General features: G+C 44.7%; 1 protein-coding gene across 6 annotated transcripts in view; it reads right to left on the reverse strand.

The window, feature by feature from the left end:
• Positions 1-1,158: 1,158 nt before the first annotated feature.
• Positions 1,159-25,873, reverse strand: part of kank1a (KN motif and ankyrin repeat domains 1a) — a 43,137-nt gene continuing 18,422 nt past the window's right edge. Inside the window, exons 1-12 of one of the 6 annotated variants that reach the window (XM_076997603.1) lie at positions 22,729-22,882; positions 17,361-17,481; positions 8,277-10,952; positions 6,103-6,234; positions 4,858-4,954; positions 4,443-4,637; positions 4,115-4,202; positions 3,634-3,853; positions 2,759-2,901; positions 2,156-2,356; positions 1,906-2,004; positions 1,159-1,568 (exon numbers count right to left, since the gene is read on the reverse strand). In XM_076997603.1, the coding sequence (XP_076853718.1) occupies positions 1,506-1,568; positions 1,906-2,004; positions 2,156-2,356; positions 2,759-2,901; positions 3,634-3,853; positions 4,115-4,202; positions 4,443-4,637; positions 4,858-4,954; positions 6,103-6,234; positions 8,277-10,952; positions 17,361-17,397 (3,951 nt within the window). In that variant the 5' untranslated portion in view covers positions 17,398-17,481; positions 22,729-22,882 and the 3' untranslated portion in view covers positions 1,159-1,505. Of the gene's footprint in view, positions 1,569-1,905; positions 2,005-2,155; positions 2,357-2,758; positions 2,902-3,633; positions 3,854-4,114; positions 4,203-4,442; positions 4,638-4,857; positions 4,955-6,102; positions 6,235-8,276; positions 10,953-17,360; positions 17,482-19,147; positions 19,191-19,839; positions 20,027-22,728; positions 22,915-25,873 lie in introns of those variants that run through there. The other 5 variants (XM_076997604.1, XM_076997602.1, XM_076997606.1 and 2 more) reach the window with 5 other exon arrangements.

The following is a 25,873-nucleotide window of genomic DNA, read 5'->3' on the forward strand; positions in this document are numbered from 1 at the left end:
TCGTGAACTCTATAGTGTTGTGCGAGCGCGCTTTTTTCCAAATAAAGCGGCGTTGTGATGACGTAAGCGTGCTCGGGCCGGGTTGCTGAAGCGAGTGTGAGTGCAGGCCAGAGGGGGAGTGGGGAGGGGGGATAACCGGGCCCCAGCACGGAACGAGCAAACCGTGCCTAGTGTGAGTACGCCCTTATTGAAGTACTTCCTGGTGAGGAAAGGTGGATTCACACCACAGTCAAGATGACATCTCATCGGATGGCAATCTCACCAGTGATATAGTGCATCTACATGTGGGAACGAGAGTTGGCTGGTAATATGCAACGAACCAGCCAAAATAATCCATGACAGTTACCCGTTGCTACCAGCAGAGGGAGACAACACAACAATGTTTCAGAGCATAGTAGCGCATTCGTATCTCTGAAACAGCCTTGAAGAACTTCATACATTTCTTTTAGTTGGATCGTGTTTTAAATCCGAATAGCTATATTTGCTGAATGTTGCATTTTACGATGAATGAAAACACAAATCATGCAATTTTTATAACTTTTATTAACTGGGAAATCATAGGAATTTTGACCACTTAATTTCAGAGAAAAGTTCCAAGTACAGTCTGAGAAGTTTCAACAGATGAGGGGTACTTGAACCTACTGTACTTATGTAATATAAGCATTTACATACAATGAAAATACAATAAATTTGTAATAAAAACCTTTAATTGATAAATATTTAACTTCATGTTCTGTTAGGATGTAATAGCAAAATACTGTGATTATTAAATAAAATGGCATGTACAAAAAGGACCATTTCCAATCTTTATATACTGAAATGTTTGAAATTAGGTCACAAATATTGTAATTTCATACCTACTGCATATATTGAGTCTTGGACAGGGGAAAAATATTTTACACCCAGTAGGCAGTGAACCAGTCATATACACATATACAGGGTTAAAATATAAAGCTCCAGTTCTGGCAACACTAGCCATTGCTTGGAAGTGATTAATGATTAAAAACAATAATCTCAAGAATCTGTATATAAATATCTTGGGGCAATGGAAGAAAAAAAAAACATGGATATATATATATATATATATATATATATATATATATATATATATATATATATATATATATATATATATATATATATATATATATATATATATATAAAATAAACTTTTATATCTACATTAATTTGAATTGAGGCTTGCTCCAAATTCCAGTTTGCATCAAAACTTGGACACCTTGGTTAAGTAGGACCTTTTCATTACTATCATCACTTGCTGGTGAAACTCAGGCACAAAAAAAAAAATTGTATTGTGGAAGTTGTTCAGCATGAGGCAGCGCGAGACCCATTCCTGACTGACAGATCCACTGCAGTCCAGTCCAGAGCAGAACATGATCACGAATCACGGATCACGGGTTTGCTGGGTCACAGAATACACACGCTAGGCACAAAGGAGTTCTAAAGGACTAGCAGCACAGAAAGGATGGAGGAGTTGTGGGGCTCCTCTAATCGAACATGCCCCGCCTGGTGGGACTGGGAGACGTCTTCCTGCCAAGCCGAGGCGTTCCCTGAAGGAGGTGACAGACACACTGATATAACAGTCTGTGTGGGCCATTCCAAAGATATGTCATCACCAAACACTCCACCATATTCTACAGCATCTGTATTAATATTTGTTGAAGACTGCTCTTTTTTAACATGACTTGTTCCCATTTATAAATAGTGTCTGAAATAGTTTTGTCATTCTGTCATCTGGCTGGATATACAAAGTATGGGTGTTAGGCGTAAAGTATATTGGTGTTGAGGTCAACCATGCATTAAAATAGAGGTGGCAGTCTAAATTAAACTGGGAGATATCGTTTTCTGGAAGAGTGTGAGCTTAAGAGGAGAAGAGGTGGCACGTACTGGGGATTGAGCTTTGGAGAAGTTCACATGTGCATACAGCAACACTGCAATGTCTTTGTGCCCAGCCTCCAGGGCAATGGACAAAGCAGTACTTTCATCCTGCACACACAAAAACGCACGCACACGCGGATCAGCCACACGCAAGACATCCCTTGACATTGTTCACAATAGCAAGCTGGCAAAAGCCTTTAGTCGGTTTAGCCGTCGACCCAACCGGCACCGGGGACCGAGGGCCCCTTCGAGAACTCACGTTGTCGCTGAGGGTGGCATCGCAGCCCGGCTGTGCCAGTAGCAGCTTGACGATCTCCACGTGGCCGTGTTCACTAGCGCACATGAGCGCCGTCGAGCCCTCGTCATCCTGGACATTGACGTCGGCGCCACAGGCCAGCAGGGCTTTCACCATGTCCATGCGGCCATGACTGACCGCCAGCATCAGCCCTGTCTGACCGGCCTGGAGGGGCAAGTTGGGGGGAGAGGGGGGGATTAGTGAGGGGAAGTTAGCAAGGCTGGTATTAAATAGGGCTTAGCATCCTGTTGAGCAGCACTAGCTACAGACACCCAAGTCATCTTCATGTCAAATGGTGGTTTGATATTCAAATTCAAATGATATTCGATGTGGACCGGTGGTTTGATCAATACACAGTTTGTCAATACACAAATATCCAAAGCTCCCATAAATAAATGAATATATAAAGACAGAGTTGGATTTTTACCTGCATCCAAAGTTCAACCTGACTTCTGCAATGTCATGGTAGACCATAATGGCAAAGTTGTGCTGACTTGTTCATTTAAAAAGCAACGCTGAACGTTTTACCTGTCAAACGCTCAAAGGTCATTCTGGGGTCACACCGACCTGGCTGGCTTTTGCGTTGACGTCGCCTTTGCTGAACAGATCCTCCACCACCCTCATGTCTTTAGGGGACTCCACGGCAGCTAACGCAGCTAGCATGATGGGGGTGTAGCCCGCCTTGTTCTGCTGATTGACGTTGCAGACATCTTGGACAAAAGAGGGAGGGACAGGGACATCAGAGAGGGACCCCGAGACCGCACTTCAAGTCAATGCTCCCGGACGAAGGGTCCCCCTTTGTCAGCCTTCAAGAGGGGGAGAGGCGCTACACGCTAGCTTTTGAGGTCGCATGTCTTTGAGATGAGGAACAGCAGGGCTAAAGTAGTGTTTTATTGACTGGCACTGGGGCCGGGCAGGGAGAATGAGATCGGACAATGGGGACAATGGGAACCGCTCTCAGAACACGGGGCGTCAGAGTGGGGCAGCACAAAAGAGAGCCGACAATAGGCTTTGCTCGCTGAGCAGTGCTGGCACCTCACCGTGAACCGAGAATTTGGCAGCTGTAACAGGGGGTCATTTCATATAAAAGGCAGCACTGGAGGAACACTGGCAATTAGAGCGTACAGGTTGGGAGAGTTTCATGAGATTTCAGGCAGAGAAATTAGTGGAAGAATATGTAATAAAACAAATTGCAAGTGGCCATTCGTGACTTTATTTTTTTGCTCAATATGCTGACTGCTGGAGATTTCACGGGAAATTAACAAGATTTAGTGGCTAACGACACGTGGGAGTTGATGCAACAAAATATTATTAAATCTAGGTGTAAACAGAGATACTAGCTCCAGGCCTGCATTCATAAAATCAGTAGATTGCAGACCAAACTATAAGTAAAGAAAAGGCCCATCGTGCAGCTACACCTGCTGCCATCACTCTGTCGGTACCTGCTTCCAGCAGCTTCTCCACGATGTGGAAGTTGGAGTGCGAGACGCTGTAGTGGAGGGCGGTGTTGCCGTTGCCGTCAGCCATGTTGACGACGTGCTGCAAAAGTTCGCGCGAGATGTCCCGGAAGGCGTTGAGGTAGTCCTCCACCACCACCGCCACGGCCGTCTTCTGGCTGGACGCACGGAACCACTCGTGCTGCACCGTGTTCATGCACGACCGCTGTGATGGACGGCACAATGTTACGTGCAAGCAGTAAAACCATTGTGCAGATTGTGGCATGGAGACTAGAAACGGTTGACTGGCATGTGGTATCCATTCAGATTGGTGTGACTCGAGGTGTTAAGGACTGATAATGACTGGACTACTGTGTGTAAAGACTAATGAAGTTAGTTGGCACGGGCAGACACACTACATTATGCCACATTGGGGGAAACTAATGTATTTTATTCTGATAGCTTAGCAGGTAATTTGTTTGCTCACCACATCTTTGCTGGATAAAGCCTTCGGATCACTCAGGTGGGCTTTAAGAGTGTTGCACGCTGATAGCATCTTCTCACTTAGCTCATGCCTGAAATGTAGAAAGAGTCATCTTCCCTCAAAGGTGAATTCTTAAGATGAGCAGATCCAGTGTTCCTGTTTCTGGTATTTGAAAGAGAATATCTGACCTCCATCTAATCCAGAAGGTCACTACATCTACTTCCTGCCTTGCACAATGTTCAGAATATTGTTCTTCATTTCTAACCAATTTGTAGATCATTATGCTAAACAAAAACACAGTGTCTATGGCCTAGAAGAGTGTATGACTGACCTCTCTCTCATCTCATGATTTCCTTGGTCCACGTTCTCCACGTCTCTCTCCACATCCACTGCTCCATCATTGCCAGACTCCTCTTTCCTCCTCTTCGTCCCACTCCCCACCGTCTCCTCCTCCTCCTCCTCCTCCTCCGACGCTGAAGAGCTGCTGTCCTCAGAGCTGGAATCATCGCTTGATGTTGTTTCATATCTAACAAGGATTAAAGATAAAAGACTTTGTGAGCATGTATGTAAAATGAACAGGGTATAGTGAATATAGCATATATAGTGTATCAAGTATATATATAAGATATTTGACCAGGAAAAACACAATAACACTTAGTAATATAAAACCAAAAATAATAAAAAATAAAATTATATAAATATAATAACAATAAATACATAATAATGTTTTGGCTGAATTGTCCTACCCTCCGTTAACACCAACAAACTGCAGGTTCTTTTTGGTTCTGTTCCCCTGGTGACCATCTTTTTTCTTCATAATGGATTTGAGAGTGTTCTGACCACCTACAAAGAAGGTTAAATTGATCAACCAAGACTGTTAGGCCATTTTCCAATTAAATTATCAGTTAAACAGAGTGACATTGCTCCAACTGGCAGCTGTTCACAGAACATCACGCTACATCAAGATCTCTACAGACGCATGTGAGGAGGTATCCAGCCTTTGAACAATGCTTTCACTGGGCCACAAGGGGGGGCACTCAAGAGCTTGTTACCACTGCCGAAGTGGACAGAAACACCCAAACAAGCAGACACCAGGGTCTGATTCAAACCAGCTGTTAACACTTGACAATCTTGCTTGGCATGCAAAGCGGGCCGTACAATTTCACTGAGATCGCAGGGAAGTGAGCAAGCTTCCTCAACATTTCCAAAGGCCAACAACCACTAATCAAGGCCATAAGCTGTGCTTTGCCAGTCTTTCTTATTTGGACACAAACACTAGGGTGTTCACATGCACATGCATTGTGAAGACTAACTTCCAGTCTTCACAATGCATTAAAGTATTTTTAAAAAACCTTAAAAAAAAAATCTCATCAAAAAATGTGACGAGCCAAATGAGCACCAGAGTGCCCAAATTCCCCAAAGTTTTTATATAGGAAATACCAACAATGTTTTGGAGAAATATTTCCTTATAAAGAGTCAAACACAAGAAAACGTCTGATCCTGTGAGGCATAGAAACCTGTCCCAAACCCAAAGCTATCCCAAACATTTTAAATACAGACTCCACAGTGCCAAATACCAAAGAGGACCTCCGCCTCTCTCCACAGAGACCGAAAAAAGAAGCGTTCTGTGAAGTGCCAGAACATGTTTCGCACATGTACCCTGTGTCTGCCTCCTCTCTCCCCGTCTGAGGCGGTCATTACCCAGGGTTCCTTTATTTTGACAGGTGAGAGCAGAGCGCCCAGGCCTAGTGCATTAATCTGCTGTTTGCTCTTCAAACACACTCGGCAGGGGCCGAGTCACTCACGCCTCTCACCAACACAGCTATTTTGTTCCTTGGAGCAGACGCAAAGATAAAGAAGTGACTTATATTCAAGCAAAACCACGAGACGGCTCTGTTAGTACGGCGTGACGATTATCCCACGCCAGAGCATCGATCAGGCCGGCGGAGGCCGGTTTTAATTCGCTGCTGATGTCAGATTTGTTAACTCACCACGGAGAGCGCTGGACATCTGCAGGTCCATACGGATCTTCTGAGGTGCGGCACTCTGGTCGTGGGAGCTGGCGCCATGTGTGTCTGAGCAGAGAGAAGCAAGAGAGGAAGAGCAGGAGACGGACGTCGGCGCTGAACGAGGGAATAAGGAAGACACACAAACAACCCATCAGTTCTGAGACGCATCACGCATGCATTTTCATGCAAAAATGTGCATGAATAGGATGTGAAGGATGTGTAGAGGAGTTTATATGGCCAGCTCTCTTCCCTACTAGCAAACATATTTCCACTAGAGTACGGCAAAGGCAAACGCAAGCTGAGACAGAACTGGATCCACATTCATTAGTTTAATTACTAGGACTCCTGTTTTTCTCTCCACTAAGTGTTTTTGTTCCAACCTAATACGCAAATGACAGTCTTGCTTCCAACAGGAATTTTCTTGAAGCGACTTGCAGAAACTTGCGAGGAATGGGATATGTTTGTCTTTCTCTGGGAGGAACACAAATACCCCCAGAGATCTATGGAGCTGTATTTCATTGCGTATGACATGAACCATGAAAACATATTCATTCAGGCTCCACATGACTGCCAATAAATAAGGATTTTTTACAGTTATTTGTCATATGTGCTTAAATAAGCATCAGACGTGATTGATATTATTGTGTTATTTTTTTATATAAAGCCTGGGTAACATAATGCATTAGCTACAAGCTACTCTTTCCACTTGAAGCAAAACAAGGCAATATAAGTTGTTTTGAATGTTTCTGACAGCTGGTAAGCTAACAGCTTAGTTTAGTCTTAGTGGCAATGGGTCATTTAGTGGGAAGCACAAAATGTGTTGGCGGAGTACCATTTTCAAGCACCAAACCGAGTCTGAATGTAATATGACATGTATCAAACCCTCTTCTACTTTTTGCTGAAGCAGACATTTCTCAGGAAGTGCATCTGCTGTGAAGAGTACCTGACCAGACCCTCGCACTAATCCAGAACTACACTGGGCAGCAGCAGAAATGGAAACTCTCAAGTCTGGGCAAAAGTCTGAAATAACCATCTCCCACAAGTATTTAATGCTCGTGTTCAAATTCTCATTTTGTAATAGTAAAACAGACAAAGTAATGCCTATTTATAGCTTTGGAACACCGTGTATTAGGGCGAAAATGGTGGCACATACAAAGTACAAACTGTGGGGCTTGTTAGAGCCACAAGGGATAATTGAAGCATTTAACCCTGCTCACAAGCAACCAAATTAAATAGCCTATATTGACATAGACAATGAGACACTGTTCAGTACTGAAGCACGTCGAACTAAGACTTTGTTGTTTTTATTGTATGTGAATATCCAGTTAACAGTTTGACACAGAGTTTATTCAGTCTCGAGAACAAAGCTTTACTTTCCATGATTATCTAAATCAGATTTCCATTCTTTCTCGCCATCTTATTAAAACATTACCAGACATTCAATTTATCTGGAAAAAAAATCTAAAGGACCAGCTTAATCTACATTTGCCAGTCTTGTCTCCAAACAATGCTACTGGCTGTTACATAACAGTCATGAGGTATGATTCAGCACTGGCAGGAACAGCAGCTAACTATTGCATGCAAGCTTCTACCTCCCTAACAAGATGAGCTCATAGTTGGTTTTATTGTCAAAGCTCCCCCGTGCATTTTTCAGGGTCAGAGATGACTTTGGCCTGTCACGTCCCGTCGAGCCTCTCTGAACAGGCACAGGGTGAACCCCACGTCTCACTCGTCATCTTCCCCTTGCCAAAAATTTGCCAAAAAAAAAATAAAACAAAGAGATCACAGCCATGCACTCAATCAGTGTATTAGGCCTAAACTGGAGTCCTTTCTTTTGCATCTGGATTTGTACAGATCTGTACTGAACATTATCAGTAAGGCATCTTAGTCATTTTGTATTAGTACTGTAGGCTTTTAAACACTGTGCATTCAAAATGAATGGAAACTGCCCAGAGCAGCACGTAAAATGGCAAAGACTACAAAAACAAGTTCAAGATGTTTAGTGGCTTTGTTCATTATGAATCTGTGCAGAGCGCATGTTCAACATTTAACCAGGCTTTAAATAAACAGTGTTATTTTTTTCTGTAAGAGCAAACAATATAGGAATATAACAAATAGCTGTGAAGTATTATAGTTGCTAGGCAAACATGGCTAACCTGTTCGGACATTGCCCGAGTCCGTCTGCAGCTTCCTGAGGTCCACATCGCAGAGATCCTCAGCGCTACCATACTTCATTACAGAGTTGATGGACGACAGAGTGGTTACCAGCTCGCTGTTGATGGAGCTGAACTGGGACTGCTGCGGTGGGCCGAAGGCATCGGCGAGCTCGCTGTAGTTCTCTGCCAGCAACATCTGCTGCTCCTGCAGGAGCTTCTGGACTCTCTCTATGTAGTGGTCCAAGCTCACCCCAGTTCCAGCATTTGACTGCGATGGCAGCGCCTCCATAGCTACCGTTTGTCCTGTGGCCACGCTCTTCTCCTGGGTTTGGTTGAAGGGTTGAGAGGGGCCACATGCTATGTTGCGGGTTTTGAGACCCACCAAAAAGTTCTCATTTATACTAGCGTTCCCAATTCCACTCTCTTTGGTTTTGGATGAGTTAATTTTCTCAGTAGGCTCCCCTGATGCCGTGGTACCCACTGCAACAGAGCGAGCCTTTACCGCGGCTTGGATGTCTTTCACTAGACCTTCTCCAACAGCAATCGTGCGGGTTTCTAATGGTATGGTGCTCGTTTGCTTGTCTGTCGAGTTCGGCTGTGTAATTGTGCTGGAATCGATGAGGACGGCGCTCTCTGTGTTTGTGGATTTACCTGCAGTCTTCACTTCTGTGTTTGTATGCTGCGAAAACACTGTGGGCAAAACCATTACGGCGGAGTCGGTTTTACTCACAATGTCGGTTGATGTATCCTTAGACAGCAGCTCTTTAATGGGACTAACCACTACATCCACTGAGCAGTCTCCACAACCAACGCACCTGAACTCCTTTTCCTGTTCAGGCTCTGTCTTACAAAGTCGTAAACTTTCCACGGTTAGCTCAGTGTTGACTCCCATCTCAGACTTACTTACTTCCACCCCCACGTTCTGGTGGCACATTACAACTCGTCTTCCTACACATTGATCTTGAACCTCTACACGTTCTTGTACAACCCACCTCTCCATTGGCAATTCTGGACCCACAGCAACATGCTTTATTTCTGGTCTACAACAGACACCTATGGTGTGTGTCTGAGAAACATGGCCTACGCCGACATCGCTACACTCGTAATGGTTCCCCACCCCTTGACTCTGCGTCGAGACCTTGGCCTCCACTGAAGTGCTGTACATCTCAGGCCTTGCCAACAAGCCCTTGTCGGTTTTCTTCCGTGAGCCAGCCACTTGAAGCTCCAGCTTGAGTTTGCCCATCTCCATCTCATGAGTCGTTTCTTTCAGCTGTACCTCCAGTCTATAGATCTTCTCTTTAAGGGCCTCAATGGTCTGGTGCTGCAACTCGATTTCAGCCTCGGCCTCAGTGCTCATGCCCAGCATGGCTTCAGTCACTCCTACTCCTGTGCTCCTCGTTTCCTGCTCTGTCCCTATAGACACATCCTTGCACCACCCTGGAGACTTTCTGTAGATCACCACATCGTTCATGTTCTCATCTGCACCCACGCCGATGGACTTACATTGACGGCTCCACTGCCTTTGTAAGACATTCTGGTTTGTGTCGTGCTGGGTTTGGCGTAAGCCACGCTCCGGTTCCTCACTGCTATCCTGGATCTTCCGCTCCAAAGCCTGAACCTCGGCTGTCAACTGCTGAAACTCCCGTAGCCTTTGTGAGCTCTGCTCCACATTCTCTGACTCATCAATATGTAACTCGGAGCCTGACTGAAGCTGGGCCACTGGTTCATACTGGTCGGCACTGCCAACACTGTAGGATCGCTTCCGGAAGCCCCCGGGTTGGCCCTGCCCAGCTAATTTGGAGTTTTTCATCTGTGACACCAGTTGTCTCTTTTCCTCCTGCAAGACTGAGATCTTGACTTGAAGGATCGGGATGGCTTTCACCTGCTCCTCAAGCTCTTTAAGTCGCTTGAGTGCCACCACCATCTGGTCACGTATATTCTGCAGGTGCAAAGGGCTGATGTTGGTCACTGGCGTGGTCATGCCCGAGCTGAGTGGGCTGTGACGTATGGAGCTGCCCATGGAGGAGGTCGCATAGAGATTGTATTCACCGTTGGGCAAATGTCCATTGTGCTGCAGAGAATTCGAATTGGGCGAGATGTGGCTCGGCCCGTACGAGCCTCCGTATGATGACAGGGAGCTGCTGGAGCCCATCCCACCGAAGCTGGCCAGGCGCCTGCGGGGCGGCTCACCGGCCGACGGCTGCATGAGGAGCCGCTCCTGTTCCAGCCGCCTCCGAGTCTCCATCAGCGTCTTCTCCACCAGGGGGTTGTGGCGAGGGAGGCAGGGCGAAGGTGGCGGCAGCGGCGGCTGCTGCTGTTGTTGCGGCTGCTTGGCCTCCGGGGCGTTCACAAAGGCCCGAGGGGCCTCGTGGGCTTGGGCATTGTGACCCAAGGAGGCTAGCTTGCTCCGGGATGTGAAGAACACCGGTGACTGCTTGCTCTCATCGCTGTTGGAGGAGGACAGGGAGTCCGTTGACGTCCACTCAGACTGACCGCCTCTACGAGGGGGTGCCGCAGACCTGGGCGGTTTGGGTTTACGTTGAATGTTCAGCTTTTTGATTGTGTTTCCCCTTTCTATGTCATCCACGTACTTTAGGAAGTCCAGGTCGAGTTGATAACCATATGGGGTTTCCAGATAATAGGGAGTGCCAGGCTCCTTGTCATCTTCATCTCTTTCTGTGGAGCACAAGATGAAGAAGGTCAACACTGCAGGATGAACATGTAAAATAAATGTAAATGTACATCATTTACTTATAAGTCATTTAAGGTTTTGTTTTATGTGACAAAATTCCTAAAACCCACATATTGCACAGACATAAATGACCATATACAATGGAGTAACTGAAATAAATTTCTTCCTTAATTTTGCAACATAGACCACCATTTTATAAGTTTAAGAACTCTTTCTCTAAAACTGAGCTATAACTGTAACTGATCCTTTTTTATGCAGTTTTCCATTAACCTAAAAGCCAGATGGGTAATCGCTCTTAAAAATGACTGTTAACTTTTATTGGAAACACGGTCACATTATCCGCTTACACATGCACAAACACTTGCAACAAATGCCAAGAAGATGTGGAAGCAGACCACCAGCCAGATATGCTTGAGCAGGTACACATGTATTAGATGCTTTATTAGTGGCTGATCAATTGATATCAATCAATACTGTGAATAAGCTAATTTACATTACAGATATATCATTAAGAAAAACAAGTGTCCTATAGGCCTTACGTGCTCTTTCCCCATTGTATACTTTGACAGAATAGGATTGGTATATACTCTAGATGATCTAATGGAATTACATATTAATATGAGACCATGTTTTATTAACAAAGAGAGGTGGAGCAGGGGGTTGGGTTAAGGGCAAAGACAGAGAACAGACATTTTTGCTCAAAATTACTTCTGGCACTATATAGGAAAAATTAAAATGTTCCTTCAGCTAGCAGCCAAGGAGTATCAATTATAATCCTTATCACATACCAAATGCCATACTTTAAACAGAAAAATCCTGCCACAAGCTGCATACTTCAGAAACCATGGTTTTGAAAAATTGATTCGCAACGCACTAAAACACATCGCTGCTTGAAGGAAGCATGTAAAACGTCTTCAAAGTTCACTTCACCATTTGTGAATCCTCAGCAAAACTTGCACCCAGAGTTTTGCTTATCTAATCTCTTATTGTTCAAGCCTGACTTACCGCATGTCAAACTACAGTCCTACTTCAGAGCTCCACGGTCTCTCGCTGGCTGCAACAGCCGTTAGGAAACAGCACAAGCTGCAGGAGGGGTCCTTCGCGTACTGAGCACTTTCTCAACCTTCACCCCATAAGGGGAAAAATTCCACTATTGGTGTAAACCTAGCCAAGTTTAGCTCAGCTTGCCATAGGCTGGCTGTCTCCACCAATCACATGCAACTTTCACTCTTTCTTCTGCCTTGTGAAAGATTTTTTTTAATGCTTCATAACCACTACTCAAACAGGGAAACCGTTATCAAAGCATTATTTCAGGCATTTTTTCTATGTAACATCTACTATTTCGTACAAACTATATAGATACACAATATCTAAAGATCAAAAAACAAAAAAAAAAAAAATCAATCCAGTTCATTCATTTGTAGTGTATTTTCTTAGCAGTTGTACCAAATTAAAAGTCAACATTTAGTCAATGTTTTCTTTTTCAGTCTTCCCAAATGACTGAGATAAATATATTTTAAATGTACTCGGTGAAAACACTGTTCAGCATTTTCAGCACTCTGAGCCATTTTACAGTTCATGTATAGCACTCCTAGCTTGTTGGGTGACAATCACAACACAAGGAGATTATCACAGGCCAGTCTGGTATAAACAACCAGAGCCATGGGCAGCTGAGCTCTGACCTCATCGTGCAGAGACCTGCAAACACCCAGGGTGCACCAGAAAGGGAGCAATAACAGGGGTAGGCAAGACAAGAATAATCCATCGCTGCCCTGTCCGATCTAGAATTACACAAGCCGGTAGCGACCGACAGACACTAAAACCTCTTTTTAGTCTCCCCTTTGGGACATGCAGATGTGAACAGTAATTCAATGAACAATCTGTTTGAGCAAATCTGTTCCCTTGTAGTCAATATAAAAAGAACGAATGACCACTAGTGGCAGTTTGAACACATGCATGTCAGGTAAAATGTTAACTGCCATCTTAGTGTTTTAGATTCAGGAACATAAAGCTCAGAATCTAAGCTGCCTCTAATTTTACAAACTCCAAATGTAAAAAAAAAAAAGAGAACAGTAGATATTTGTTTTCTTATTTTAAATGTTTGTCCTTTTGTCCTCACCTGTTTATTCTTGGTCACAGTTTCCTGAATAGGTTGCCTCAAGTAATGGCACTGTTCTTTTGACGAGGCATATGCCTAACTGAAGGTCATTGGCTAAAGCACAAGTAAGGGAACAATACTGGCCAATAGGGATTCAGACCCCGAAGATAGCTCCAGCTGGATGAGCAAACACACCAGACTGAGAGGCACAATTGTGTCATCATTGAGCTGTTTGTGAACAAATTTCAGAGGCCTATCAGCCTAAAGAGTCCCATGAGCCCCCTGTGGGTGGACACTAATAGGAGGACAATATCCTTAGCAAGCTCAAGAACTCAAAACAGTTCCCACAGGAAAGAAACAAACCAGAAATTACTTATGGGAGTGTGCAGAGCCCAGACTTCTTTAAATGATTTTTAGTTCACTTTAGTTAAGTGCCTACTTGCTAAGACAGTAAGGCATTATCAAAAGTGAAGGAGAAAGACGATAAAATGTTTTGAGCAAGGGCTGAGGTGTTGCTCTGTCACCGGAAAAGAGCCTTAACCACAGTACCAGCAAACACTGTTTATGCAGGAGCTAATCAAACACAGTGACATGCTTATGTTTTCCTTAAGCTTTGTTACAAAGTAGGAGGAGGTGACTAGTGTTGGCCAGAACCTGCCGGCACAGTCGCAACTGACCAACTGCAACATTAGTGGAGAGCAGTAAACAGACAATGTCTGAGACGGCATTCTGCCTAGCGCAAAGAAACACAGCACACAGACACAGCAGGAGACACAGTGGAGCCGGAGTGCACACAGACTAGGATGATACACTACCGAGAACACACTCAACATTCACCATAAGGGGAAACGCTTCAGCTCAGCTCGCCATTGGCTGGCAGCCTCCACCAATCACACGGTGCTTCCACTGCCTCCGTTTTGTCTGCCTCAATGACAACTGCTAAAGAATGGGCATGAAATAGTTACACATCTTGGATCCTTCTTTACCTATAAATCTCAGCCACTGGGGCAAGAGAACTATCGCCAGACCTACGAGTCTGACTTCTGCTTCTCTGGACAGTGATCATCTCTCACACTACAGACTCAAGTGTGGGGGCCTATGAAATGCCGTTCCTCAGCAGACAGAGTCCCCGGTACACGCAGCGAAGACTCGGAGAACTCGTATGTCACCTTGGACAGTGGAATCTGCCGAATGTTTGCAATGAAAATAAAAGGCAGACAGGCCTGTTTCTCACAATGTGGGGGAAAACATCACGTGCAAGCCCATTTTAAAGTGGCAAACACAGTTTAAGACGCTTCTTGAACTTGGCACTTCACACCTAAGACCCTCATGGTATGTGGGACAACAACATGATGATGTAAAATGGGTAAGGGAGATGGCTGACTAGTTTTGCTTTTCAAAGTTTTGTCCTCAGAAACACTGAAAAGATCCTGATATGGCTTTAGAAAATTCCTTAAAATGTCACATTTTCACATGAACTTAAAATGTCACATTCCCAAATGGCATCATTCCACACTACCATAAATCAGTAAAGAACTAAACTGAATGTGAAGCTTCTGTTGAATTGAAAAATAACAAGTGAGCAAACAGTCCCAAGCTCAGTTCAATATGGACTACAATTACCATAGTGCATGTTAGTGTAGCTTTAAAACAGAGCATCTCCTTACATACTTCAGGCAGCTGTGATTGATTTCTGCATGACAGTTAGAAAGAATGTCACGGTAGACATACAAACTCAGCTTTCTGTTCCTTAAGCTTTTCAATATGTGAAATGAACCAAGAACAAAGCAGTTTAAATATAAAAGACAAACATGAAAGTTTGGAATCAATACTAAATCAACCTACATATAAAATATGGATAAAACAAACTGATTAATTGTCCATCTATTCTAATACAGTAGCAGTCTAGGAATTAGGTTTGCCTATTCCACATTTCTAACCCAAAATAAGACCATTTTGTATTCAAAATATTTTTTTCTAATGAATCAGGAGCATTCCTGTGTTTTTCACATCAACTAAAGAGCAGTGTACAGCATGATACAACGGTAAGCAGAACAGAAGGCCATTCAGTTAGCACACTCGCTTCTCTTCACCCACCTCTGAATCCACACAGTGAATATAATACTCCATTTAGTGACATGAACTGGAGAAGCACTGGTGTAGCTGGTTACCACTGAGGCAGTCAGGCAGGCAACCCCCTCCCCTCCCCCCTCCTCTCTCTCTGAGCAATACAGGGGCCCTTTTTTCTCCCAGCTGGCTTGGTATTTCCTGACCCTGCCCAGGGAAACCACGTCACCCCGCCGACGTTTAATTGCCACGGGAATCCGTGTAATCCAGAGACCTCTGAAACAAATAAGCATGCAGCGTTGCACAACAACTCCAGCAGCCACAGTCAGCCATGAATAGGACCAGGCGTGCAGGAAGTGGACTGAGAAGAGCTGCACTCTGGGGGAGGTCGTCCGGCCGGCCGCGTTTAAACGCAACGTGGGACGGCGGGAGATCCAGGACCAGCACTGGCCCTGCCAAAACTAACAAGCCAAACAAGACATTTAGGAAAGCATGGATGTGAAAATCGACTAAGACATGTCTCTCTGTGGCAGGGGGGAGTCATTAACCCATTCCCCTGTGCTTGGAGCTGAAGGGCCATAAGGTAGCAACTAAAACACTTACAGGCCTTGGCAGTAAAAGCCAAGAGTGCAGGGTGTGAGACAGCCTGGAAACACAAGAGACATACATTGCGTACCATAGTTGGGAATGACGGCTATACCTACTTGATGGATTTGATCCCAAAATCAGGGAAAATGGCCTTAGAGATGCAGCAGTAGTTAAAGCAAGGGGAGGAGACCGTAAATGACAACTGATGGCTACACAGGCCTCAAATGATAATAAACTGTTTCAATGCTATATGTCAGAAAAAAAAAAATCGAAATCAGTGTCTGTTTGGATGCACCACAACTGTGTATATGGGTTCCATGCAAAAAGGCTGGAAAACTGCTTTGCCACCAACGCTCCTTCGAAGGCCCCGGCCAACACTAATATGCTGGCACATCCTCTCATGCAAGAAAGGCATGCTTTTATTTCATTAAAAAAGCAGATAAGGGCTAAGCATCAGTATATATTTGGGGATTTTCACACACAAATCACAAAACGTATGTAGTGTGCTTTATGGGTTGTACGTAGGCTACAAAGTAAATAAACACAAAAATATTTGGAAAGGGGTCATAGGAGGTTGGGCTTGAGATAACGTACGTCTGGTCTGCCCCAGTTCCTTGCGTGCGAGCAGTGGGCGGTGGAATGTTCGGAGGTGCAGGTGTGAGCGCAGGGCTGGGTTCAGCTGCCAGTGAGCATTTCACACCATCCTGCAAAAAACCTCACCTCCGTCACACTCGCGTACACGCTCAGAGTGGAGGAACTTCGCACTTGGAGCATTAGAAACTGCTTGAGCCCATCTGTGGGCACACCAAAAATGCAGTTTGACGGACGTGGCCTGTAACTATTGTTTGTTAAATTTTGCACAGTGCCATTCTGTGAAAGGCTTTCTTTAACCACCGCTTTATGGGGACAGGCGGCTATACACTATATGCGCTTTATGGGGACTATACACTATTCATTATTACCTCATTACTATGATAAGGAATTCCATTATTCATGGCTGAAGCTGCAGTGCGAGTTACTGAAACTGTCATCATATTATGTCTCCAAGAAAAGTAAGCACTGGATGAAAGCATTGGGCCTTAGTTCTGACCAATCACAGCAGTGGGCATCAAAGCTTAATGACAGTGATGGCATTAAACCTGCTTTTGTTCCTTCATGCATTTGTTTTTATTGAACATATGACGATTAGTGTGTTATCATCTGACTGTGGAGGACAACCCAATGTAATCACATGCTGCACAAGCAAATATTTATCTGCCTCTGACTATGACCCACTTAGTCAGCATTCCAGACATTCAATATGTTTTTTCTGTTGCCAAGAAATGGATCAAGGAATGGTGACATCCCCACACAAACAAACAAAACAAACAAAAAAAACACACTTAAAAGTCCCTAAGGCTGGTTTTGATTGGCCTCCAAAGTTCCACTGTTTCAAAGACCACCATTAAACAGGCTTTATGAAATACTTGGTTGTGGCAACTTTTGAAGTGATAATTAAGCCATATAGAAACCCATAATGTTTGATCCCACATCACAACTTCCTTTTAGTTACAGTGGATGTGTGATATCCTGTATGGTGTTTTTGATCTCGCTCCAGTGCTGTGAATAAAGGAACCATTTTGAGTGTGAGGGGCGTTACCTGCGTTGTTGCCATTAAGATGCACGGTGTGGGCCATGGCTGCTGCCGATCACTTAAGCCCACGCAGGTGCGGAACGGGATCATGCAAACGGCATGCGGCAAATCCAGCGCACCATGCAACCTGCCAACAGGACACACACACACACACACACACACGGTAAAAGGTCATGCCATGCCCATTTCAGTTGCTATTAGCAGGCGACGTGCAGGACTTACAATGGTCACACGTGTTGGAACAAATAAGTTTCAGTTCTTGGTGTGCTTTCAGTCTGTTGTTTTTAAGCACAGAGTCAGCCTTCATATAGTCTTAAAACTGTATACGTTTAACCGCATGTACGTTTAACCCCTGGGGAATCAAGGCAGAGCTCAAACTAATCTGGGTCACAGCCTACCACTGCCAAGGCTCATTACGCAGAAACACTGGTTAAGTGTAAACACCACTTAAAGTTCTTCTGAAGCTTTTCTGTTATCAATGTTGCTGCTTTTACACTCTCACCATCCAAACACAGATGCCACCAATCTTAATTCTTCTTATTTAATGTCTTCACTTAAAGTAATGTTCATTTTGCACCTCTGTGGCTTTAACAGACTTTAATTAAATTTGATTCCTTCTTTGAGTAACCACTGTTAACGTATTTTTAGGTGCAAGGGAGGAAATGTCCAAAAAAAAAAAGTCAATGTTCCTCTTTATAGAACTTGCGACCTTTGAAATGTTTTGGTCCACTCCACCAGACACAAACAATTCCATTCAGCACCTTTCCGAAGCCGTGTTTGCTTACACAGAGCCCCAGTGTAGTATGCATGGAGACGCCTGGTCAACACCAGCCTCACAAGCCAGTACAGTGGAGCCCTCTTTCCCTTTTAAGTGCTCTGCAGTGAAAGAGGGTAGCTTTCTAAACTGGCAACCAAGAGAGGATGAAAATGAATGTGTTGAACTTTGAAAGTAATGAGGTCAAATACACACTTTAAAATGCGGGGCAACTACCTTCCGTCTAAGCCAACGCAATGGCCGTTTTATCTCTCTTGTGAAAATAAACATTAAGGGGAGTGATGTTGACTTGAATCCAACCAATCAGGAAGCTGCCTGAAGCCCTGTGACTGCATAATGCTGATCATGTGATGCATGACCATCCATTCAAGTGCCAAAGTCCAGGGGTGGAGAGTGACTGGTATTGTGGGCCATGGGGAATGGACCAGTGGTTCGGCGGGGCTGTTTAGACCCAGGCAGCAACACACGTGTGGGGCAGATAGAGTCCGAGGTCGCAGCATGGTCCGCCTTATAAATTCCTGAAGGTGGAACAGTGAGAGGAAGGAGAGGAGGGAGGCCTCAAGATCATGTTCTCTGAAGAACATGTCGGAGAAATACTGTCTGTACTTGATTTAAAAAAAGGACCAGAAGGTGGGCCTCATGTGTCAATGTCAAAAACACATACAGCATGCAAGGATCAGGCAACAAAAGAGAAAAGCTATCACCAAAAAACATATATACACAGATATATAGATATGACATATAGAGATTTGACATATTGAAAAATATTTTAAAAAACAAGCTACACCCTGCTCCTTTTCACACCAAGTGTGTCCTTCAAACACAAGCAGCACTGGTTTCTATATGTTGGATAGTAGGAGAACACCATCCCCAAGCCCCACCGCCCCTCCCGGTCCAACACACTTGGACCTCCCGCCATGCATCACCCAGGCAGTGGACATCAAGACGATAAGGAACACTGTGGTCAGGCAAATCATGCAAAGCACCAGATGCTCTGCTTTATGCAGCGAGAACTGACCAAACATCTCCAGGGTCTCACATTCCATGACTCAGAAGTGTTTAGCTGGCTGTGAAGGGGCAGGGGGGGAGAAAGAGAGAGCTTTCAAATGCTACTTTCGCTCTCCAACTAGTCTACAGGAACCTGGACAACACGAAAGTAAAATGGTAAAGATGGGGTCAAAACTGCTTTAAATGTTCAAGAAAACCATTGCGGCATTGAGAAACTCATTTGTTCTCTTGCATCTTATTTGGGTAAAGAACTTCATTACTTTATTACCTCTGAGTTTCAAGATTAAATAATGAGTATAAAGTATTGCAAGGCAGAAGATGGGGAACATTATCTTGAAATAACCATGTTTGAATATGAGAACTACAAAGTGCATTTTCAGCTCAAAACCAATGATAGTTAAAAATTACAAAATCTGGTGCGTGTAAGGAGCAAAACTACAAGGACTGGGTTTTCTGTACAATTAATCTGGACGCACATTAAGCCCAGCCCTAAATTCACTTACAATGTATGCCAATAGGGATTCACAAATAATAGTCCTTTCTAGTCTAGAACAAGATGACTGAAAACGGCCACCATCACCAATTTGCAATGCACCTTCAAAACTATGGCTACAAAAGCAATAAACCAAATTAGATAAACATAGGCTATACTGATTTACACTTTGCTGTATTATTAAATTCAAAATGGAAAGCAACACGTACCTTTCATTTTCATCCTATAATCCCTGCCGTTCTGCCACAGGTAGGTACAATATGACTACGAGCCTACCTAGTGCAATCCCTTATGTGTCACTGCCAGGATTAGCCTAGCTGCTCAGATGACAGTGACATGATCTCGCTCCTATATCAGGAAACGATGCATCCAGACTGGATGGTTCAGCACACCCAACAAACCTCCTCCTCTAGAAGAACCAGAGGAGAGCCTTCAAGACCAATATTCAGATATGGGCGAGTCAACCAGCGTCAAAGTCTATGTGTAGAAAAGAGAGTGTGCTCTATGTTTTCACACATTCAGACAGATCATCAACTGTACAATCAAAGTCACGTGTGAATCATCGCAAATTCAAGGTCACACCCCAAACAAACCTAAAGGAACTCTCCTCTAACAAAAGAGCAACAGTGGTTGAGTTCAGACTTGACTATGGAAGGGTTCACAAGTCATAGGACGCCCCGTTTTACTCTTTCACAGGAGTCAAGGGTGAGTGGATATCCCAGAATGCTTCAGCTGTCTCTGGGTACAGCTTCTGGTCAGGGGCAAAGTGTTCCTACTGCCCCCAGCAGAGCCGAGGGCGAGCTGGCGTGACAAGGGCGGGGTCACCAGATGACCCCTCCCTGATGCCTGGCAGGGGCAGGACGCTGTCGGGATGTGCAGGCATAGACACAATGCTGCTCTCAAGTCGAGCTGGGGTGGGATAAGAGGCTGAAGAGAAAAGGACAGGGGTTTAAAAAAAAAAAAAAGTGTAACGCTTCTACAATCACACGTGCACTAGTGCACATTCAGCAGTGGATACTTATGTGCCAGGGGCCCCAGTTCTCTCAGAGAAGCGCTGAGGAAATTCATGTGCAAATGCTGAAGCATTCTTGCGATAGTTTCTTTCAGCTCTTCACTGTCACAGCTTGTTCGTCACGTTAGGCGGGTAATGCTGACGTGCGCGTGAGAGAGGCCGAGCAGAAAATTAAAAGCATGCGCACACACACACACACACACACACACACACACACACACACACACACACACACAGGTCAGATTTTGCAAGGTCTGCATTTTGTTGTAGTTGTTGTTGATTTTTTAAGTGACTTAAAGAAGAACGGTCATTCCAAAAACAAAAAAGACCATCACGGTTTGATTATCTGCAGTAACTCATCTGAATGTGTTGAACAAGTACTTAACAATCATGAGTCATTGCATTTGTTATATCAAACTGAAAGGGCCTGCAAGTACAAAACAGCTTAACCCAAATGTACAGAGTGTATGTACAATGACCTTATGTAAGTGAAACACCCCGGTCCTCCCAGATTGCCTACATGTCAGCAGCACTACACCCACATCACAACTCCCACTGGCCTGAAAAGCCCTGTAGGTAATTCAGAAACCGACGAGGCTTTGGCAGAGAGCAAGTTGCTCTGTAAGTCTCTGGGGACTTTTTTTCCATGTCAGTCTCCAAAGAACCAGGGCCTCCCAGGCCGGATAATAGCGCCTCGGTCTGTCAAGACGTCAAGGTGTGAACACTTACACGAGCTATGCAGCGTGACCGACTGTTTCGGCCGGAGTATCCCGACACGGAGGGTGAGAGAGAGCTGGGAGTGAAGTGAAACGCCCTGGACTGGGGAGGGGAGAGGGTGGCTGCTTGGACAGATCTGCGCTTCCCAAAAATGCAGCCGTCCATTTCGTCTTGCTGTTCTTGCACGCGTGTGCTGCAGGTGTGTCCATTGAAGGCACGCAGCACGGACTTTCCAGGTGTTCCGAGGGAACGACACAAAGCCTGAAGGTCTTGCTCGCATGATCAAAGCGGTCGTGAGGCCAGAGGAGATGCAAATACAGACCGACATCCAAACGGCTGCTGGTCTGTGCCTCCCCCCCCCCCCACTAACATCACAAGTACAACGCCATCATTATGAAACATTTCACCACGCTAATTTGACTTCTTTACCATGCTCAACTAACTGCTGGAAAACCTGTTTGCAGCCGCCGTGAAACTCTCTGCCTGGAAATCTTCTATCACTGATTTTTATAGTCCACCTCATTATTTCAGTGGTGGAAAGAGTGTTTGATGTTTAGACGTAAACACCACACTTTCCTCCTCAACAGCTGCTACTCTGCTCTTGTTTATGCAAGTGAGGCAGGCGTGGACTGACAGGCAACCGCCTGGCTATGGAAGCAGGCAGCTGGACTTCATTAACCCAAGTCCCCCTTGTTTTGGGGAGTGGGGGGGGGGGGGGGGGGGGGGGGGGGGGGCAGGAGCCAAAGAACAAAAGAGGAGAGGCCCGTGCACACACCTGTGCGCTTGCGTTACCTCTCTTTGGCAGTTGAGGCTTGACCAGGGCTAGAACTCCAGAGCTGCAACAGCCATGCTTTTATTACCACAGAAACCACCCACCCCATCCACCTCCTTCCAAATCCAGCTTCAAAGTGATATAATTATCCCGACAAGCGAAAAGAGAAAACTGCAAGGTACTGGAATCAAAGGAGACTTTCTATCCCCCCCCCCCACCCCACCCCACCCCACCCCATCCTCCTTTCTTCCTCTCTCCTTATTCTGCCCTGAATTACCTCCTCTCCACTGAAGCCCTGGAAGGTTCTTAACCTCAAAAGGCCTAACAATTACTATGGCACAAGTGTCTTGACTCTCAGCAAGCCAAGGCCATTTTTGAGCAGATGCCAAATCTCAGGACATTGCCAAGAATTACGACTAGAATATGAAATACATTACATTTTGCTGTTCATTCAACCAATCAAGGCGGCTAGACCATCGTTCTACTGTATACATGTATGTATAAGAGCACTGCATATTGTGGCAATAGCCTTAATCGTTTAAGCTCTTTTTTAAAGCAACAAAAAATCCCTACACCTCAAAAAAGACTTTACGCTACCTGACTCGTTGGAGGAACCCGCACTCATGGCACCCGAGCCGGCCGACATAGACTTGGAGAATGAAGAATGCAGACTTTCTGGAAAATATCGAAATGGAGCTCTTCAGTTGAGAAGCTCTCCCTCTCCAAGGTCAGCAAGCACTTAAGGCTACTCTAACCCTTTAAGCGGAAGTGGACAGACGTCTGTTGAACACAAAGTGGACTCGACCCCAATTTGATCCATCTAAATATACACATTCATTTGAGCCATGAGGAGAAAACTACTTAATCATAGCCATGGTCATGCAAAGCAGAATCGTAAGCACTGTAAAACCTATTTCTGGCATTATCACTGCCATGCCAAGACATATTAGCCTTAAATGGCTCCCTTGGGGCAAGTCTTTAAATATATCTATGTGTAGGCAAAGAGTGTGTTTATCAGTCAAGTGGACAACACTTGCACATTCCAAGGACTGATCCTGATTCTGTTCCTCATGAACGCTTGTGCTAGTACTTACAGCACAGTGGGGCAACTTTTGTACCCTTAGATAAAAATCAACAAACAGATTACGCAGGAACTATGTTTAAGAGAGATATAATACCAACATTATACTCCAACCCATTTAATACACACTGCATGGAACGGGTCATGTGTACTGAGGCCTCCAACATCTCCTGGAGTCTCTCAGTTTCCCGCCTTCAAAAACGAACCCATCTGCAAAAGGGAACAACCATATTCTTTAACGTAACCTGAAGGTGTTGAGTGGGCCCTTTTCCACCTTGTAGGGTAGCGACAAACGGAGATGAAGTCATAGGAAAATAAAATAAATAAATAAAAGCAGTAATTGTTCCTCTAAAAGAAGAATTACTAAGAGTTCTTGTGGGCATTTTTCAGTAATATCCAGGACCTGAAGTTTGAGGATTAGGGTAATGGTCTGGAATCCCCACCCCCAGCCTCTAATTTAGAAACATGGTTTATCTGTTTGAAGGGCTATAACCATGAGCAGGCAGACACGTATGCACACGTGTCTACAGAACTCAGCAATCATCGGAGGACAGCTTCAATCGCAAAGAACGCAAAGCTTAAAATTCTCCAGAGAAGCACACTGATGGTCCATTTCAGCTTAATTACATGACAAGAAAAAGCCACTTTGTTTTTTAATTTTCAAGAGCTATCTTTTGAGGAAATTATTGTGATTTTGCCTGACAGGGTAGCTTTTAGACTCAAGGAAGGAGTAAGAACATTTATAGTAGATTCCATCTGAAGTATGGGTTGGAAGGCCCATCACCCTGTCAGAGAAAAGAATTCAGAAAGGTTTTAGCAATACGCATCTTTCCTGAGTGAAAGATGGAGCAGCCATCTCACCCCAAGATCACCCCACCTCCCCTCCCCAAGTATGAAGAGACTATGCCAAAAAGACCCTATTCAGCCATTATTCAAGTCTAACTGACATATGGCATGCAGATTAGGATACAACCATTATCCACAATGTAGGGAGATTTAAAGACCCATAGAGTGAAGTTATCTGATGCTATGCAGAGCTAATATCTATGATCTAAAGTATGTTGGCAAATAGGAAAAGATTCATTTGAGATTCATTCATTTCTCAAATTTGACTGGCCATTCATAGGCAACACTGCCACCTAGAGGCATTAACTCAGCAGCATAAAGTTTGAGCCAAAGCACCAGACCACAGCTACCTGCTCATTCCTGCAGTGTACCTGTTGAAGAGAAGAATCTTAACACAGGGAAAGGATTAAGTCCAGTGTTGTTTGCTTTGACATTCTGGTCTCTGTCTTTTAATATACCACTCTAACATAAAATCCATAATAATTTCCACCAATGCATCAAAAATAAATAAAACACCACAAATTTTCCAAACACAATTGTGCAGATATTAGGTTAGCATTAACCAAAGAAAATAAAGCAGTGAAAAAGAATCAATGTTACCTTAGGACAGAAGTACGCCCATGAGTACTCGGAATTAATGTGGCCACAAAGAATACTCTGTACAATATGAAGTATCTGTGGGTGAAAGAAAGACCATGGATGAACCTCAAAACACAAATTTATAGTACTACTCTGTCCAACAGAAAAGCAGAGAGAGAGAGAGACTGATTAAGGCGGGAGAGGTGACCAACACTGCCTAGAGCCTCTGGCCAAACTCGCAGCGTCATTCATCAACGTCCCTGCCCCCCAATCACTCCACACTGTGCATGTGAGGGACAATTGGGAGGACTGGTTAGTGTCTCCATCACGGACACACGCTCTCTCCTCCCTCATCCACACCCAGCCAAACACGTCCAAACTCTTCCTCACTTCAGGTTTGCTCCAACAGATGAACTCTGAGTGCTTTGGAATCTTTTCCCTTTGCATTCGCCATCTTTCTCTCAACCCCCCTCCGCAACCCCTTCAGGTCTTTGTTATCTGCTCTGCTCTGCCCAACTGCACATTTGGCCAAGGGCAGGCTGGAGCCAGTTATTTATTTAGCCCTTCAGTGGAGCCAGGCTGACTGAGGGGCCCAGCACTGGTCCTCCCCACCTTGGAGTACTCAGAGATCGGCTGAGGGGAGAAGAGGGCCACCCGTGGGGGGGTTGGGGGGGTCTCCACAGAACACTGCATAACAATTAAACTGCTGGGATTAAAGGAGATCTTATGGGAAATTCCGTTTGGTCCACATCAGGTGTTCAGCTTCCACAGAGACGTCCCATTTCTCACTGATCACAACACAAAGACTTAAAAGCTTGTTTAAATGTTTGCTTAAATGTTTGCTTAGCACCCAGGAATTCTAGCATTTAATGGGCTGCGTGACCTTCAGAAGCCGCTCGATGGAAGCGAGTGTGGCTAAGATAGTTTTACAGGCATGGACATTTTCTTCTCGGTGGTCAAACAGTTGTAGTCAGTGACCTGTCAACACACCTGATTGGCTTGTGAAGTGTCTGGTTACCTTAGCCCAGATTTCTACGAAGATTGGTGAATTAACTCCAAGAGTCAACCAGAAAGTAAACAGGATACTAGCATATGAGCAATGTAAATGGCAGTCTTGAGAAAATGCATCAAAGATTAGCTGTAAAGGAAAATCAGTTGTGAGGAGACTGAAAAGACACTTCCTGGTAACCAACACCTCCGTGGCCGAATGGCAGAATGAGATTCCACCCAAGAATC

The sequence above is a fragment of the Brachyhypopomus gauderio genome, chromosome 3, assembly GCF_052324685.1.
Source record: "Brachyhypopomus gauderio isolate BG-103 chromosome 3, BGAUD_0.2, whole genome shotgun sequence".
Lineage (NCBI taxonomy): Eukaryota > Metazoa > Chordata > Actinopteri > Gymnotiformes > Hypopomidae > Brachyhypopomus > Brachyhypopomus gauderio.